This window comes from Falco peregrinus, chromosome 5 (genome assembly GCF_023634155.1).
Source record: "Falco peregrinus isolate bFalPer1 chromosome 5, bFalPer1.pri, whole genome shotgun sequence".
NCBI classification, from domain to species: domain Eukaryota; kingdom Metazoa; phylum Chordata; class Aves; order Falconiformes; family Falconidae; genus Falco; species Falco peregrinus.
Genome location: NC_073725.1, coordinates 69387917 through 69406070, shown reverse-complemented (window position 1 = coordinate 69406070; position 18154 = coordinate 69387917). Strand labels below are relative to the sequence as shown.

Genomic DNA, 18154 nt, shown 5'->3' with positions numbered 1-18154 from the left:
AAGCTGTAGAGAAGCTGAACAGAAGCTTAAGTGAAAACATACAGACAGTGGGCAATGAGCCTCACCTCCATAAATTAAATATAAGTAAGATCCAATTTAGTAATGGAGTAGCACTATCCAGTATCTCTTTTCAGCTAAGTATTAGGGATTTTAGGAGTTGAAGCATTGCTGAATTGTCTGAAGCCACTAAATGCGGTGTTGTGCACTGTTACTTACATTCTCCTATTTTATCTAACAAAACAGATTTCTGACTACTTGTATCAGACAAGATTCTCATTCTTTTAAGTTGAGCTAGAACAATACGCTACTTGTACAGAATAGCAAACCAGATAGGCCTCCTGGCATTCATCAAGAGGACAGAGATTATTTCGCTGTGGGTTACCAGAAGTAAGGAAGCCTTAAGCAAAAGACAAGTTATCAGAAGCTGGCCAACACTGTTAGTGTATGACTTAGCAATTACCAAAGATGTGGACTTTCCAGTTACAAGTAGAGAGATGCAACTTTGTCAAATTGAGACCTCAAAGAAAGGAGTTCTTCCTCTCCTTACCCCCCCAAAGAAGAGCACATCAGGGAAGTAAAGCTACTAGCAAAAAGCTATTTTACAATTTTTGCAGCAGAAATAGGTCCACATATAACATCTGGGCTCTAGTACCAAACAGTCTGGTCACTGGTTTGTTTTCTAGCCACAACCCCCAGAACAGCAGCAACAGCTTCTAGGACAACAGTACCATAAAGTCTCAGAGTAAGCGCACTTAAGTCAAAAGACAGACCAGCATTCTGAAGCAGAGAAGCCCGAGTACCACAGGTACAAAGTCTCCATAATCCCATTCTCTACTGCCTTTCACACTAGGAATTGTTCTACGTTAAAGTCAACATGGCTACTTGCAGAACAAGAAGCTGTGGGTAGCACAGTACATCCCAAGAGCTTAATTCTTTGATTTTTCTTACCACAGCACTGTGCATTCAACTCTGTTGAGGAAGAAAACATTTGACAGAGTTCTGTTTCTACTGAAATTAGACTATCTAAACCAACTGGTATTGCAGAATGATAGTTTACTTATTCTAAGCTTTTTGGTAGCTGTAGGTATAATTCAATCTACTTGCACAAAGTTATTGAATTGCATTCTCCACATTGAATCTCCACTCCCTGCAAACAAAGCTAAACATATCTATAGAACAGATTAGTGTATGCAATGTACACATTTCACACTGTTACAGTATTCCCTTAGAGTCACCCCAACATCACCTTAACTGACCAAGACTAGTCTAACCCAAGCAGGAGGTATGAAAAACATTACTAGGACAAAAGCAAACAAGACTACAAATCACTTAGCACAATCTATACTTATATACATCATACAGCTTAAAATCAGTATGGCTTAATTTCATGTAAGTTACATAGAAGATCTGAAATCCCATTATAAGCTACAAGCAAATCTGATAATATAAATCTAACATATAAAAGAACTTTCTCATAATATTCTACAGTACTTTTACACAGAAATGCCACAGAAAAAAGAACAGAACAGAGCTCATCCCTGCCTTGGCTAACTCCCACCCATCTCGATGGAAACATACCCTGCTTCACACTGTGGCTACCAGAAACACTATCTTCCACATGCCCTATACCTGGTGGCACCTGCAGAAACAGTATCTGCACAACAACAAAAGCTCTCCACTCACTTCCCCAACAAACAGGTTGGAAAAGTAGGTCACACAAGAGCCCCAGAACACCAAATTACAAATACAGGTTTTGGGTTTTCTCTTTCCCCCTCAAATCTTGAATTTCTTGTTTAACTACTCACTGCTAGCTCTTCAAAGACAAGCTGAAGGACTTTGATGTCCTGAATACGAGAAATCAGGCCAGGTTCCAAAACCACGGTTCATGTGCTGCTGCTGGCCACCTGCAAGTGCTGACCCAGGTTCCACAAAAGGCTGTGGGCACCCAGCAAGGGCTCCTTCTTCTAACATGGTGTAGTAATTAGGAATGGGCCTTTTAACAGCTGTTCTAATTAGCACCTCAATTCCTGAGTACAGCAAGAGGCAAGCTAGTCTGGGAGGCTATTAGACAGTGATCCCATCCTTTTGATGACTCAAATTAATGCATAATTCCAAAGCTAAAAAAAAATTCCAGCAGTTTACTGTAAAAATGCTTTTGTGCCTCAACTGCTGCACACGCTACAGGTATGGCCTTACTTTCTGTGGCCTGGAATACAACTGGCACCTACCACCAGCAAACAAAAGCCCTACCAATGCAGAAAAGTGTTTACTGGCCTCATGAAATCCCTTACATCAGGCCTTAATGGTCCTGGACCTTTTTAAAACATGTTCTTAAATAACAACTTGTAAATTTCTGAACATACAGAACTCCAGCACTCCCAGTATGAATCAATGCATCTGTGCAAGCATACTCGGGCAGCACTTGCAATCCATCATGGAAACTCCAGGAGAACAAGCCACATATTTGGCTCTCATGGAGGCAACACTAGGAAACTATAAACTGGAAAAACAAACATTTACACTATTATGGAAAGAATTTAAATTCCCCAAATTTAACTTTCCTAATGGCTTGTTTAAAATAAACATTTTCTCACATATTTGAAAATTTACTTGCAGGGCACTTTGAGAAGGAATGCTCATTGCTGCTCGTTTCCACATGTCAATGTTTCTTTAACGAAGGAGCAATTTCAAATCCACTCCCCTCTTATCTTGGAGACAGCCTGTGCTGCCCACTGTGACCAGAGCCAGGAGGCAGAGGGGGATGATTGTTTGACATCAAAAGAAGCAGCAGTCAATTTGTAAGCTTCCCAGCTGGAATCACATGCAAACGAAGAGGGAAGACTGCAGCAGTTTGAAAACTGCAATTATTCCAAGGTCTTTTGCTCTACACAAGGAAGTTCATGGACAGTACATACAGAGTACTGTCCAGTTACAAAGTTACTCCACACAGATTCCCTTTTAGAAGAACAGCTTTTAAAGTGCAAAGCTAAGAGGAGCACACCCAATGCAGCAAGGAGTTACCCAGTGCTCCCATCCTCACACAGGCACAGACCAGCGCTGGCAATCTCCCTCCAACAGACAGAAATTGCATCAACTATGACTTTCCATCAGCATTCGCTTTTCCTCTGTTACTGTTAGAGCTGATCTCAGATGACCACAAGAAGCCTCTATTGACGGTTGCTTTTTGGAATGACCTAACCTGAGGCAAACTGAAAACAAGTGCTCTATTAATCTGCACTCAGTATTGGCAACTTCAGCAGGAGCCTGTAGCAGTTGTCTGTCTTTACACTTGCAGTGACTGCCATCATCTCTTTCCAGACTCTAATGCCTTTCCTTTCTGTAGATGTTAGAAGCTATGAATAAGCTTTAAAACCATGTTATAAATTCAAATGCTCCACACCAATTAAGACTGATTCAGTAGAGCCAGAGGAACCGACATGAGCCTGTTTTTTTAAAAAAAAAAAAGTTTGAAGTTTCTCACCAACAACATATCCATTGGATATCTTGAATTATATTGGAAAAGGCAGTACAACAGCTATCGATTCTGAAGTATTATATTCTTTTGTTTAAATTTAAAACTATGCAAAGCCAGCAGACAGCTATGTGGGTGCTCAGTTGCTCACCAGCATCAACCCACAACACTACTTCTCTGCTTTTTTCATTCTCTGACTACCATGGGGAGGGCCAAACCATGCAGCACTTCATTCAAGACAGTTCTTCAGGTTCTGAAGTTCACATCCCTGCTCACAAGAGACATCAATTTACATTGACATTTCTGTTATTAGCCAATTCTTTTGCAGCTAGTATTTTAATGACAAGATTAGCAGAAGCAAGTGTGCTAACAGTAACACCCCTCGACAAAATTCATCATTTGAGAAAAAAATCTCTTCCTGTTTACAGAAAACAAATACCACATTTGAAGTTACACTGCCAGATCTTACCTAGACCAGGGTAAGGCTATTTCTTATCACCAAAATCACCAGTCAGTACACATACTACCAGGTAAAACGCTGCCTGGGAGCGTTTCTATGACAGCAGCCTCCTTTTGTCTGCAACACTCACAGCTACAAAAGGTCTATTGCTCAAGCTGCATTAATTTAATAAAACACCCATGCTTTGTGTAGTCTTGCTATCAGTACTACTTTAGTTCCCTTTACTCAATTAGAGAAAGGCAGTCTGCCACAAGGTGGACTTCTAATATTTTTCTTAGTTATCTTTTTGACCACCCCCCAAACTAAAGCAGGGGGGAGGGGGAAGGCATAAAGTTTTAACAAGCTCCAAGAATCTGTATTTTGTCTAGGCCTTCACAGCTTAAAAAGCAACTGCTAATTCGTATGAGAACCACAAATTGCCTTCTTGTCACTAGGATTTTACCTTAACTTTACCAGTTTGGAACGAAGCCAGAGACTGCCTCATCTTCTGCCAGCACACCTAGAACTGCTACAAAAATTCTCAGCTGCCCTATATAATCCTTTATCTGCTTAAGATCCAGTCATTTATTTTAAATGGATTACAATAAATCAACTGCATTCTGCCTAAGCAAAAGGCTACAAACAAATACATACTAAACTACCATAAAAGTATTAATTTCAAGACAACCGGTGATACTAATCAATTTTCAGGCAGCAACAAGTTACAGGCAGAAAGCAAAGACCCAGGCAAGAGCAAAAATACTCGGGACATATGGAAAGAAAGAGGAGAATGACTTAGAAAGGCCAACAAGCTACAGGCTAGACAAGCCCAAATTCTAGGAAAAAAAAACCCTTTCCCTGGCTCACTGAGGAAATCCTACAAAGCAGGAACATTCTCTGCCTTTGGACATGGAGCACCTTACACTGCTCTAAATTTTAAACGAAGGACAGCAGTATCCCTCCTCCTGGTGAGGGAAGAGGTAGATTGAGGAGGCCATCATCATCTGACATGCACTTACAAAAAGCAAAGCAGGTAACAGATACACCTGGAAAATCCGCCTCTGAAAATAAACCAAGAAAAACCCTATACTGTTAGAAGTCTCTGGACTGCTTTTCCCCAAGTTCAGATTAAAAAAACCCTGTCAGAAGTCTTGTAAGTCTGCCTGACCAGAGCACACAAGCATCATTCTACTTCACTTTCCCTACATTTGTAAAAAGATTTGGGACCCAGTGAAAGACCACCATAATATTTTACACACAAAATGAGACATAAGTCATTCAGAGGCTCACGCAAGCCCTTTGCTCTGATGAAAGAAGCAAAAAATGTCTTTGAGCACAGAAAGAATGGAGCGCCTCTGAAGCATGCTTCAAGGGCTCTGTACGAGGTTGATCCCAGAGGAATGGAAGAATGTACTCTGATACTTCAGTTCACAGCTCAAATAATTTGCGAAGAAACTAATAAGAAATCCAGTCTGATGACATCATTTATTCACACTCATGTTACATTCCAACATTTTTTGCTGAGAGATTCAAGAGCTAGGAATGGAACTAAATTTAAACTACCAGGATGCCAGTTTTCCTCGTCTTCCACAGAAGAGTCACTTCCAGCAAGGCTGCCTTATGTTACCCCTACATGCCCTTCTTTTCCCCACTCCTGCCTCCAACACTCTTTAGTCATTTAAAGGTAGAGCAGTGTAAAAAACATTCAATTTGGGTCACAAACTGAAAACACGAGTCAACTTTTCCTTGGAAATGTCTCTGAAGAGCACACAATACACCTCCATCCTTCTTCAGTCCTAGTAGAGTTGGAAAGTTAAGAACACGACAAAATTTTGAGATGCTGAAGACTATAGCCTCTGAGGTTGCTGCTAAGCATAGTGTGATACTGCTGTCCAGTCTGGAAGGAGCAGCAACAAGCGCAGTGTATCACCCCACTGCTACACCCAATTTATTATCTGATCAGAACCAAAAGCAAGACCTGGGGGGAGGGGAGGAAACAACAACCAATTTAGTCCACCAGATTGCTTATGGCTGATTTGTATGTACTAAATCAGATACAGAAACCCCTGTATCATTTATCAAATTAAATCCAACCCAGCATATCATACTACATTGATACAGTGACCTTGTGGTGGAGGCCTATCTGGCAGGCTTGAGTACATACTTTTTTTATAAACTATGCTGTGTTCAGCAGGGGTCAAATACCTGTCACCTACCACTTAAGGCTTTTTTAAGTTGTTATCACCTCACTCTTGTCTGGACAAGATTTAGTCTAATACCTTTACAGAAGAGCCAGCATGGTGAACTTCCCACTAAGATACACCACAGCATACCAGGTACACACACTTTCAGCAGCTTTGAAACTAGGTTAGTTGGTCAGAGTAGTGCAAAGCATTTAGTGCTTAGGAGAAGTTTCCTACGTAACTCACTGCCACAACAGCTGGTACCATTTCTATAGTATGCAGATGATTTTAGAGTTCCTAAAAGACACTGGGAACTTCAGTATTACATTAAAACGATTGGTCACACAACATGACTTGAGATTTTGCAACATGCATTCCAAGCCCAAGCACACAGCAGCTTGAGAGCTAAGCCGGATCCTCAACCCACTCATCTCATCAGCCCCTCCCTTTCTTTCTCAGTCTTTGCTACTATGGAGACACCCTGTGAAACAAACCTGCCCTTTGAGCAAATAAAAGGTGTGGCCGTTTTAAATAGCACAAAATTCCTAAACTCCAAGTACTGCTGTAATGCAGTCATTCTGGCTTTGTAGGGCAGCACACACCCAAGCTTTATGACACACTGTTCCCAAGTTGAAACTTAACTAGTAGTCAACCTTGAGCTTTTAAAGTCATTGCAGTGGAGCAGACAGATCCTTGGTAAAGCTTAATACAAATACTAACAGAAAAGAAATACTGCTGGATGAGTCACTTTGGGAAAAATGGAACCTGCAAAAAAAAAAGAACATTTTGTGCCTAAATCTGTGAAAGGCCGAACTGAACATGCAGGTTTAGAAGGAACTCTGCAGTAATTCAATCTCATCTAAATTGCAGTTGTGTAATAACTGCAATCTGCTTTGGCAAACACCGAGCAATCATTACATTGGGATTACCAGAACACACTTGCTGAACTAAGCACAGTATTCAACCAGTTTCCATATGAAGCCTGAAAGACAGCTATACCAGAATCACACAGAATTTTAAATTAAATAATGCCTACTCTTCTTACTAGTGTGAGATGGCCACAGATGTGGCACCAGTACATCTGCATTTTCTCATTTGACAATACTTGGAACAGCTGTCAGTGACTCAGAGGCCAGCGTCTATCCCCACACTTGAGGGATTAAAAAGATAAAGCTCAATAAATTGATGTGGGTTAAATATTTCGCTAATTTTTTTTAAATCAGAGATTGAGGGCAAAGTAGGCCTGAGGTTAAACTGGAATATTTTCTACAACCTTTTTATTAACTGATCATTTTCTAGAAAGCCTCACACAAATTAATTTTCACCTACAACAGGAGTCACAGCTCATTTCCTTTCCAACTGTAAGTAATTTGAGCTGGCTTCCACAAAAAAATTGGTTTAGATGCAATAGAGAAACTGCTTTAAACAGATCTAATAGCTGATAAGCCTGTAGTAACAATCTTGCTTAGCACCTCTGCTTCAGCCAATAGCTAAAATTCCCATTGAACTTAATACAGATGCAAACTGTTTTCATAATCCAACCAGAGGGCTTACCAAATGTCCTGCAAAGGACAGTTATCTACAAGTTGAAGATACAGGTGCGTAAAACCTGCATGCAAGGCTAACACAGATTAGATCAAGCTATTTACCACATCCAGCTGACACAATGCTTGCCAAAAGGCACTACCATCCATGTACCTTGCTACCAACATGTGGCTTACACGTGTGATCATGCCTGTTAGTGGCCACAAGAGCCAGCTTGTTGCAGCCTCTAACTAAAGCCATAGGAGGGGACTGGAATTTCCTCACAACATTCTTGGCCCACTGCCTGAAGCCATAATTACTGTTCCCATGGCAAAGATCCTGGCTTGATCACAAATCACTTCTATGCAGTCAGCCGGTATCACACTCTAGCAAACCCTGTTTTAAAAATTAACTTCTCAAATGCCACAGAAGTGGTTTTTTTTTTTTTGTTTCTGGAAGCATCAACTTCCAAAACCAGCTCAACTTAACAAGCTACAAGATTATTTGGCACCTAAACTATTCTGAGACTTTTTTCAATCACTGAAATGCAATTTCACTTAAAGAACAATGACATATAGCTCATACTCTTTCTAGTGAGTCAGTCCTGGTCAGAGACCAGAGCCTAAAACAGTAGCAATATCTAGGAAAATTAAAGAAAGGGAAAGGAGATACAGAGAGTGATCTTGATTAAATTACTTAGAAGAAGCAACTGCAGGGGTCACACCTAGTACCTTGGACTTCAAACACAGTGCCTCCATCTTAAGGCCTACTTCCTTCCCTGTTAGACAGCAATGAAACCATGGGAAGAAATAAGTCTCAAATCATGTGTTTCTAATCTGCAGGACATTCCAGAAGGCTGTGCATCAAGAGCCCCATACCAGAATAACAACGAGCTTCCTAAACAAATTCACACACTTTGAAGAGCCTACGGACTAGTGAAGCCCAGGAATGGCTACTACAATTATCATCCTGATTAAGAACAGGACCATCAGGCAGGACAGTGCTCAAGTAGTAAGCCATGAGAACACGTGGGGACTTCTTCAGTTACAGATCCTAAATATAACTAAGACCTCGGAACAATTGAGGCAGGTGTGTCTACCTTAATAGGTAAATTAAGGATGTGAGAAAATCCTAAAAAAAAGTGCCAGCCTTTTGAAACAATAAAGTAAATCAAACTTGATACATCCTTTCACAAAGTCCTTGATTTCAAAGTTACACTTTGCAACCGGGAACACTGGCAATAGGAAGACAACCAAGAGGCCATTGTTAAGTTATCTTTGACAGTTTGATCAGCAGGGTTTTAAGTCCCAGGCACTCTTCCTGCTTGTCTGAAAGTTCTCCAACTTTGGGACATTTCTGTCACCACAGCAGATCATCATAAAGGTCTACTGGTGTCTCAGGAACATAGCACCTAAAGTATGACAGGAGGCAACAGCTTTTGGGGACTGTAATTTTCTAATACCTTAAACTTGGAGCACCACTCTTAACCTCTTTGTACATATATGGCAAGAATGTATGCACCTCAGATTAAAAAGTTTTCCAGCTCAAGTTTTCACATCTAATTTAGAAGCTCAGCCAGGAAGCTCTCTTGGCAAGCAGAGCTTTCTGAATGGACACACAAAGTAGTCCTAGCTCCACCTGAATCTCATTTCTATGAATGTGTTTTTATAAAAAGTCAGCAGACTACAGAACTACAGTTCCACAGCATTATTTTAAGTTATCAAGCAATTGTAAAGATCATCTGCTTCTGAAGGTGGGGAATCAGTTAATCCTTGAAGTGATTTCAGTGATATCCCAGGGATCAAACAACTGCTGATGGATAAACAGAGCTCTATCGCTGTAGTTACTTCAGCAAAGGCAACACTGACAGAAACCTTCTGCTGTCCCTTCAAATTACATACTGACAAACCAAAAGGAGGGTAGATTGAAGCGGAAACAACAGACAAAAGCAACAGCAAAATTTCCAAAGAGCCGTAGCCAATGAGGTCTTACACTTACCACAGAGGTTAAGTATTTTTAAGAGGCAATTGATACACGATTTGGTTACACAGCTTTTTGAAACAGAGGTGCCTGTACCTCTCTCTGTGCAAGAGTCCTGCAGTCAGATGATTTTGAGTAGTACAAGCAAGCAGAGTATGGGGAAGCTGTCTGGACATAGCTGACCTGCACACAGCCATGCAGAGGATGCAGGCATACAAGAAGCCTTTGTTTTGTTCCTAGCTGTGCACCAACATGGTTCTGACTTACCTAAGCAAATCCGTGACATGTATAACATGTTATACCATAACATTCAAGAATGTGATTCTATTACATGATCTGCACTGCTATATTCAATGACTTATTTAAACATAAGCAGATAACATTGCTATGTCAAAAGTAATTTTAAAACTTACCTTTATCAAGATGATTCAGCTTTCCTTTCCTTCTGCCACTCTTAAAATTTTGTTTCAACTTTCTCAAAACCTGCCTTGTCTGACCTGACAAGAAACCTCATTTTGATGCACACTTTTGTCTCACCACTCCCCACCCCACAACCTGCCTAACTGTGGTCACAGTTCTACCTTGTGTGCCTGGGTGGGATTTCTCCCAGTCCTCATTCTAGAGGTCTGACCATACTATGCTACAGACTGAAGTCACCCCACAGATGGGAGTGATGATGCATGCAATACCACATCCTGAAGCTTTTCAAGATTCACTGAGAGGACTACAATTATAGTTTCAGAAATTTCCTGGTCAAGTTTAGTTACATAAAACCACTTCTTAAAGCTGCAAGAACCTAAAGCTGAAAATTACACATTGTTAAAGCCAACTGAGGGGACTTTTACTTAGATTAATCAGTTTACTAGAAGATGTTGTATCAAATTGCTCTACAGCAGTTGAGGGGTGACTCAGGCTACCTTTTATAAAGGCTCTACATTATTAGCCAGCCTTATTGTCCAGGCACAAGCCCTTCCTCCTCCTCTTCCTCTGATGGCAAACTAAAGTCTTCTGCAGCAGACAACATTCTCAACCACAACCAGACACTACTTATGGCACTACGATTAATTCAAACTTCAGATTCTCATATGAGAAAGAGTTACGAATAACCGTTCCCCTACAGCTATTAAACCGAGCCCCTTCATGCATTTAATGTTGTCAGAAGCCCTGAAGCACTAACAAGCATGCCTATGCTTAACAGCAGTCACATCTCATTTTGTATTTCCAACACAAAATCCAATTTGTGGTCTAGCAGAAAATTCTCTCTCTGCTTAAGTAGACCTAACAGCTCATGCTACCCAAGCTCAGCTCTACTTCAGATTTGTCCTATCACACACCATCACTTCACCAGCCTATGAAGTTGCCACACCCATCTTTCTCAGTTAATAATGAAGATGCTAATAACCACACAACCTGGGTCATTAAAAAAAAGATGTCATACTACCACTTCGGGGGCCAATATTCACACACATACTATCTAATAAAAAGAACTCGGCAGGGCTGAACTTACTGTAATCCTGATCCCAGAGCATTTAGCTACAATGTCCATGAAGTAAAATGAAAAACCTTTAGTACATGAGGGAGTGCCAGTCTATCCTGCACATTCCAGTTTAACATTTCACAGGAATGAGCTTTTATCCTGTGAACACAACAGCCCATTACCACACACAGCAGATAAGGAGGCTCCTGTCAGCACTTTGAGTTTTAGGGCTAAGTCTGCACTTTCAAAACCTGAGACTAGAAGGGTAAAGGTCATATTTACTGTACTCGCAAGAGATAAAAATCAACAGCTAAACACTCAGTTTTCTGTGGCAGAAGGATTTTTGATATATAACTGAACAAGAATTCACATAAACAAAGGAAATTGAGTTCTCAAAAGAAAAAGGACCAATTTCTTCATTGAGAAGCATTGTCTAGCACACAAATAACATGCATGGCTTGACATTTTAGTAAGGGAAAGGGCTGTTTCTAAATGCAATAAAGTTCTGACAGTTGATAATCAATGTCCAAAAGCCAAGAGCTAAACGCTGAGCCATAATAAAAGTTTTAAATGCACATGAAAACTAAATTACCTTCTGGTTAAAACCAATTTACATGGTACCAGAAATAACCCTTTAAAGCTGAAGATCTACATTTGGTGAGGCTAAAACTAGGTCAGATGCTGAGCAGTGTAAAAAGAGAGAAAAAGTGAGAAGTGCCTACCTTTGTACCAACTGTTATATCTTGGACAATGCTGTAGAAAAAAGAAAGAAAAGGATTAAAAAAGTTAGATAGGTTTGCCACAAATATCCAGCATAGTTTACAGTAGTAAGAAAAAAGCAAGTCAAAGTGCACAGTTGTCTTTGCAAGTGAGCCAAGGACAGTTTATACAAAGAAAAATTATTAGATTGTGATGGTGGAGACCCAAGACCCAGCAGTGCTAGAAAACTGCAGCTCTTCGACTTCCTACAGCAAAGTTTGCTCCTTTTGCAAGGGTACCATGGGGGGCTACGACCAAAAAACCCACAGTTAACACAGCCTAGCATTCTCCATGGGAATGCGATGCAATTTGAACACACCGCTGATTAAACCAAGACCAAAAGATCAGAAGTCAACTCCATCACCAATATTCACTTCTACAATTCTTAACAACCTTCTATTCAAAGAAGTAACCTCTGCTAGGCTGTAAAGAGGCTACCTCTAGCAAAATTATCAAGTCAATAGCGAAGACTACTAATGCTACAGCTCCAGTGGTACCCGAAACAGACAGCACACACCACACCGAGTTTGGGCTGTTTTCTCAGCCAAGCCAAGAGTCGGTGCCAGGCTTACAGCAGCCCTCCAGCCATGCTAACACCACTGGAGCCAGACCAGTGCCAGACTAACAAAGCGCAATTAGAAAGAGCAGGGAAGAGGTCCAGGCAGCTCCCAGATTGGGGTATGCCTGTACACAAGGTTCCTCTATCAATTTTTTTCTACTTAGGAAAACAAATAGTGTTTTTCACTAACACAGATCTGAAGGAAAACACAGTTAAGTGCATATGGTAGAGCTTAAACCTCCTAAAATGAGACTTCCTGATGAACGTGAAAAATAGTGTTAGTTGTACCTCAAGCAGCTTGTGCTAGCTCTTGTCAGCAGTGACCATTACATATCACGACACACACCTACTTTGAGCAACTTTTCACTGATGGAATGCGAATGACTGTCTACAGCTTGGCACATGGTACCTGGGTGATCTTCCCGAGTAGTTCAACACCTACTCCTTTTTGTGGGAGTGCTCAAGTCAGTCTACGGATCCGAGTTATAACCTTGCACTGAAGATTTTATCTTCTTGTTATAAACTCCAAACCACTGCAAAGCAGCAATGCAAAACTGCACAGAAATTATAATTTTAAACTGACATATATATACACAGCACTGCCTGTTCTTTCAGACTCCCATCTTTCAAACAGCTGACCATCATTTCAGAAGAGTAAAGGATCCAGAAGTAGCTAACAGACCTGCAGCAACCTTAAGGAAACACGGCAAAGAATCAGAAGGCAGGGCAGGCATTCTTCAGTCAGCTATGAGATCTGAAGTACTCAAGATCAATTCTACGAAGCAATTTAATGCTAGAAAATTTGCATTTACTACTTCCTTCCCTACCCTCCTGCAACAATTCGTAACTTTTCAGGGAATGAAATGCTGCTCAATCTTATTAAGTCACTCATGTTTCACAAATAAGCCGTAACACAAGTATAAGCCAGCTCAGCTCCTCATACTTCCTCTTCAAAACCAACCTGCCATGTCATCATAACCCAGCACTTTACAGCTGGGTTACAGTCTGATCCAATGGCGGCTGCCAGGAAGCCACGCGATAGTTTCTTTTTTTTTTTTTTAACCCAAGTGAACTACTTAAAGAACGCTCTGTATGAGAATGCTGGGCTTCGCAATCCCCTGGTGTCTGGTCACCAACCAAGACAGATGGGTTTTGCTGCACTTTGAAGGCCAGCAGTAATGAACTAATTAAACCCATCTGCACATATCAAGTTTAAGAAACCATAATCATTCTATTAGAATTACTAAATAAAAGCACACATTTCTTCACTTAAAATACATAAACCCAGCAGTTTTCATAACCTTAAAAAAACCCCAACATTATTTCCAGCAAAGCGTAAGAACAGGGAATCTCCCAAGTTTCTAAAACTCTCAAACTTACCCCAGAGCCATTTCTCTTACTTCCTGTTCCTCCTGTGGGCCTCACACACAGGAAATGTTTTACATAAAGTAGCCTTAACAGGGGATAGCATTTAAAATTACCCAACAGGAAAAGCCGTTTTATTTGCCAAGAATTATCGATTCCTGGAATACTGCTGTAACCCATTTGATAAAACGAATACAAGAAACAAGCACCAACAGTATTTAAGAATTTTTATTCAAGAAACATGCAACATACTTCCAGTTCACACACACATGCTTAATAAAATCATCTGAAGCTTCATTCTCTCATCCCATGTCAACCATAAGTAGGGGATTAAAACTTTATAAACAACTCTGAAAGAACAGGCAAAAAGCCTTTCATAAGTTATTTTTTACATGGAATGGGATAGATCCTACGCAGTAAGGGGAAGAATAAAGCGGCACCAGTAAAACCTCTAGGTCATTTTCCAAAGCAGCATTTCCCATATGAACTCCTTGCATATTTTAACAAAGTTATTCAAACATGATCATTTGAAAAGCACAGCTTTAAGTATCATTTTAGGTAGAAGGAGACAGAAGCAGCCTGTAGCCAGGGAGACTGCTCACTGCCAGCTAGGCAGAAATGAAAACTATTTTCAGAAGCAGCTTTCTAAGTTTTAACAGAAGACAGCTTTCACAGGGTAAACAGATCATGCACCACAATCTCCAAAAGATAACATATAATTAAGACTCATATGATACACTAAAATGTCTACATTCAAATAACAAGTAATTTAACATACACAGTAAATCAGCTTTCCTAGGAGCTAGGGTGAAGACAGCTGATAGATTCTAATGGCAAAAGTCAGTTTCTCTCACATGCTGATGGGTTTTTAATATCATTCAACATGATGAGCAACTTGTTACAAGAAGCAAAGCAACCTCACTGCATCTTCGAGCCTAAAAAAATAATTGCAAGGGACAGGATTTTTACGGGACTTTAGGTGAAAACAACGCTGAGACGCCACTTTTTCAGTGTGTAAAAAAACCACCAGACATGTGACTACGCCTAATTCTCACCAGACTAGTGTTCCGAGGCAAGAAGCGAGGAGGCACTAATTTGGGCTTCCCGTACTTAAGGGCTCTGGGAAAACAGACTGCTTACTGGGAGGCCTTCAGAAATACTTTAACTACTGCGCTCTAGAAGAAACAAAAATCAGCTCGCTACAAAAACATGCAATTAAAAAGAAATATGGAGACCTTATTTCTAACCGAGTTGCCTTCGATGAATTATCAGTTTCTACAAGCAAACACCTATGAAGCGAGACATCTGATGAGGTGGTGATTAAAGAAATCAATGCTGCCCGAGATAAAAAGTTGAGCTCCAGAATAATTACACGAGCCAAAGAGTCACGGAGTAAAGTTTTTTTCTCGAAGGAGTTGGAAGCGGACAATGGAAAGAGGGAGCAGAACAGGTCTGCTCTACCTACGGCTCTCAGGTAACACTGCAATGGAAACCTTACTTGCAGCGAGCTCCCGCCGTGCCCGAAAGCGTTACAGCTCTTTGCAAACCGATGCAAAAGTTGCGCTGATCGAAAAAGCTGCTCACAAAAGAAAATCCAGCGAGAACCCCCCCCCTCCCCTCCCCCCGCTTGCGAAAGCGCCAGACAATAGCAGCAAGGCCCCGGCGTGAATCAGCTGCCCGCCCCGGCTGCGCCCCCCCCGCCAGGTGCGCCGGCTCCCGGTGCCGTCCCCCGCGGGCCGAGCCGCCCCGGCGCCGCGCCGCGCTCCCCCCCCCGCAGCCACACGCCCACGCGGCGCTCGCAGCCTGCCGGGCCCCTCGCGAGGGAGGAGTTCCCCCCGCCCAGCCCCGGCGGGGACGGGGCGGCCTCCCCCCCGGGCAGGCCCCCCCACCCCGGCACACGGCGGCGGAGCCCCCCCGGCAGGGCGCGTACACGAGGCGGGGGATGGTCCCCACGAGGCGCCGCGCCGGGGCGGCGGCCGCGGAGCAGGGGCCACCCCCGTCCCCGCTTCCCCCCCGCTCCGCGGCGAGGGACTCCGAGGGGGCGGCCCGCGCGGGAGACACCCCCCCGCCCGCCCCCCTCAGCTCCCGGCCCCACCGGCGACTGCCGCCTCCCCTTCCCGCCTCGCCCCCGCCGGGCGGCCCGGCCGCACCCTTGGCGCCCCCCCCCTCAGGTAACGCCCCAGCCCCCGGCGCGGGTCCCGAACCTCGGCCGCCTTCTCCCCCTCCTCCGCACCGCGGGAAGAGTCCGGCAGCGCCCCCGGCACGGTGCCGCCCGCGCCGAGGCCCGGGCCGGCGGGGACTCACCCGTCCATTGCACACGGAGGAGACCCGTCGGGAACGGAGTGGAGGCGCCGGAATAGCAGGAACGAACCCAACCGCTCCGTGTTATAGACTCACAAAATGGCGGCGCCGCCCGGCCCGCCTCACCCGCGCCAACGCCCCATTGGCTATCAGAGATGTCATCTTGATAGCAGGGGCGGGGATCGCCCGCCTCCGAGGGTTGGCGCCCTGGCGCCTCCCGCGAAGCCTATTGGCTGCAGGCGGGCTGCGGGGCGGTGCAAAGCGCCGGTGCGCGGCGCCATTCGGTAGGCGAGGGGAGGCGGTGGGGAGGAGCCATCTTGAGAGCGGGAAGGATGCCGAAATACCACACGGATCTACCATGTTGAGTGGGGGCAGGGCATGGGATAACCGCGTTAGGCGCCATCTTGAATATGGGCAAGGGCCCCAACGTGCACATTGTGTTGTCACTCGCAGCGCGGGCTGGGCCTGCGGAAGCGGTTCGACCGCCGCCGCCATGTTGGCTACGGGCAGGGAAGCCGCGCACACCCGTCCGTTGCCATCTCGGGTAAGGGAGGGCGGGCTCCTCACCGAAATTAGGTTAGTGATTTAGCACTGGCAGTCTGGGGACTTCTAATGGCGCTAGACATCACCTAGAAGTTTTATTTAAGAGATAGGATAAAGTCTGTTTAATTGCAGTTAATATCTTAAGGATAAAGATTACTCAGTGTGTGAGGGAGAGAGAGAGAACTTGTGAGGTAAGATGTAACACCTACCTGCTCTGCTCAAGCATCAGAATAATATTTTTCCGTGGTTACAGTCCTGACACCGTTGCTGACCAAAACAGCTCTTTTTTCCAGGCAGGTGAACCTCAGTGGTTAATTAAATAAGCTTGTTATACTCTTAATGTTGCCTGTAGGTCTCCTGCGGAGATCATGTAAAATCCACGGATTTCCTGTCTTTGGGGAATTTCAAAAGATTATTTCCTTTTCAAGTGCTGGACCCTCTATAGTAAATTTAACCCTACTACAGTGGACTTAATTGTGTTAGATACTTTCTGTGGCAGTCTTCAAAATGATTGTCAAGATTGTTTTGTATGCCACCAGATGAAGGCCCCTTAAAAAAAAAAAGGGGAGAACCAGGGGTCTGGCTGTAAACGGTGCTTGTGTGTTTACTTTGTTCCAGCTCAGGAACAGGCCCACCAGGGCCGGGATCCCACTGCAGGCTGAGCAGATCCTGGGATCTTCCTCCAATCCACCTGGACATTGCTGGTTCCTCCACACTAAAATCATTCTATAAAGCAGTTTGCTTCTATAGCTGAAATGCTGCATGTCTCTGTTTAAATATAGGCAGTGTTTGCTCACTGGGAATTCTACTAGCAATTACTCATTTTCTTTGCCTCACTTGTCATAACCCTATCTGTTGACTGCAGCACAAGAATTAATTGTCCCAGACCTCGCTACAAGTCCCTTGTGTAGCATTGAATCAACTATCAAATGTCCAGTCCACATTGATCTTGGCTTCATTAGCTGTAACCCTGTTTTGAGAGTTTCTAGGCAACATAATACTGGCCTTACTGTAGAAAGGCTCCCTGTACCTCACCAGCCCACTCACTTTTGACATTTTTGTGAAAACATTTGTACAATTCTACCCATCTGCCTCTGTTGTCAGTGGTAAACAGTAAAGCACGAATCTAGATCAGTGCCACTGGTGGAAGCTGACCTGAGCTGTAACACAGCCATGTCAGGGGTACGTATCTGAAGGTTCAGAAAAAGATTTTGAAAATACAGTGCAAATTAAATTTGCAGTCTTACCCTTGTGCAGTGTTTCAGCTTAATGTCAGGTAACTGACAGGTACAGACATGTTTTATATTCTCATTTCTTTCTGAAGCATACAGTAGACATACAAATATGGAAAAAAAAAAGATAAAACTGAAACTATCCCTATTATTTTCTCTCAAACACATATTACTGTGTTGGTTCCTACAGCTAGAGATGTCTTTTTTCTCAGAGAGTGGGGCAGTGCTTGGATGTGTGGGTGACCAGGACCAAACACCAACTGCAAGAGCTTCCATAGACCTTCGATCTTACCAGGAGCTGGTAGCTCGAATTTCTGTAT

General features: G+C 43.1%; 1 protein-coding gene across 2 annotated transcripts in view; it reads right to left on the bottom strand.

Moving 5' to 3' along the window:
- PTBP1 (polypyrimidine tract binding protein 1) overlaps positions 1 to 16214 on the bottom strand; it is a 31388-nt gene extending 15174 nt beyond the window's left edge. The window contains exons 1-2 of one of the 2 annotated variants that reach the window (XM_055806886.1): positions 16063 to 16214; positions 11798 to 11828 (exon numbers count right to left, since the gene is read on the bottom strand). In XM_055806886.1, the coding sequence (XP_055662861.1) occupies positions 11798 to 11828; positions 16063 to 16070 (39 nt within the window). In that variant the 5' untranslated portion in view covers positions 16071 to 16214. The remainder of the gene's footprint in view (positions 1 to 11797; positions 11829 to 16062) is intronic. The other variant, XM_055806887.1, reaches the window with a different exon arrangement.
- Between the last annotated feature and the right edge of the window lie 1940 nt (positions 16215 to 18154).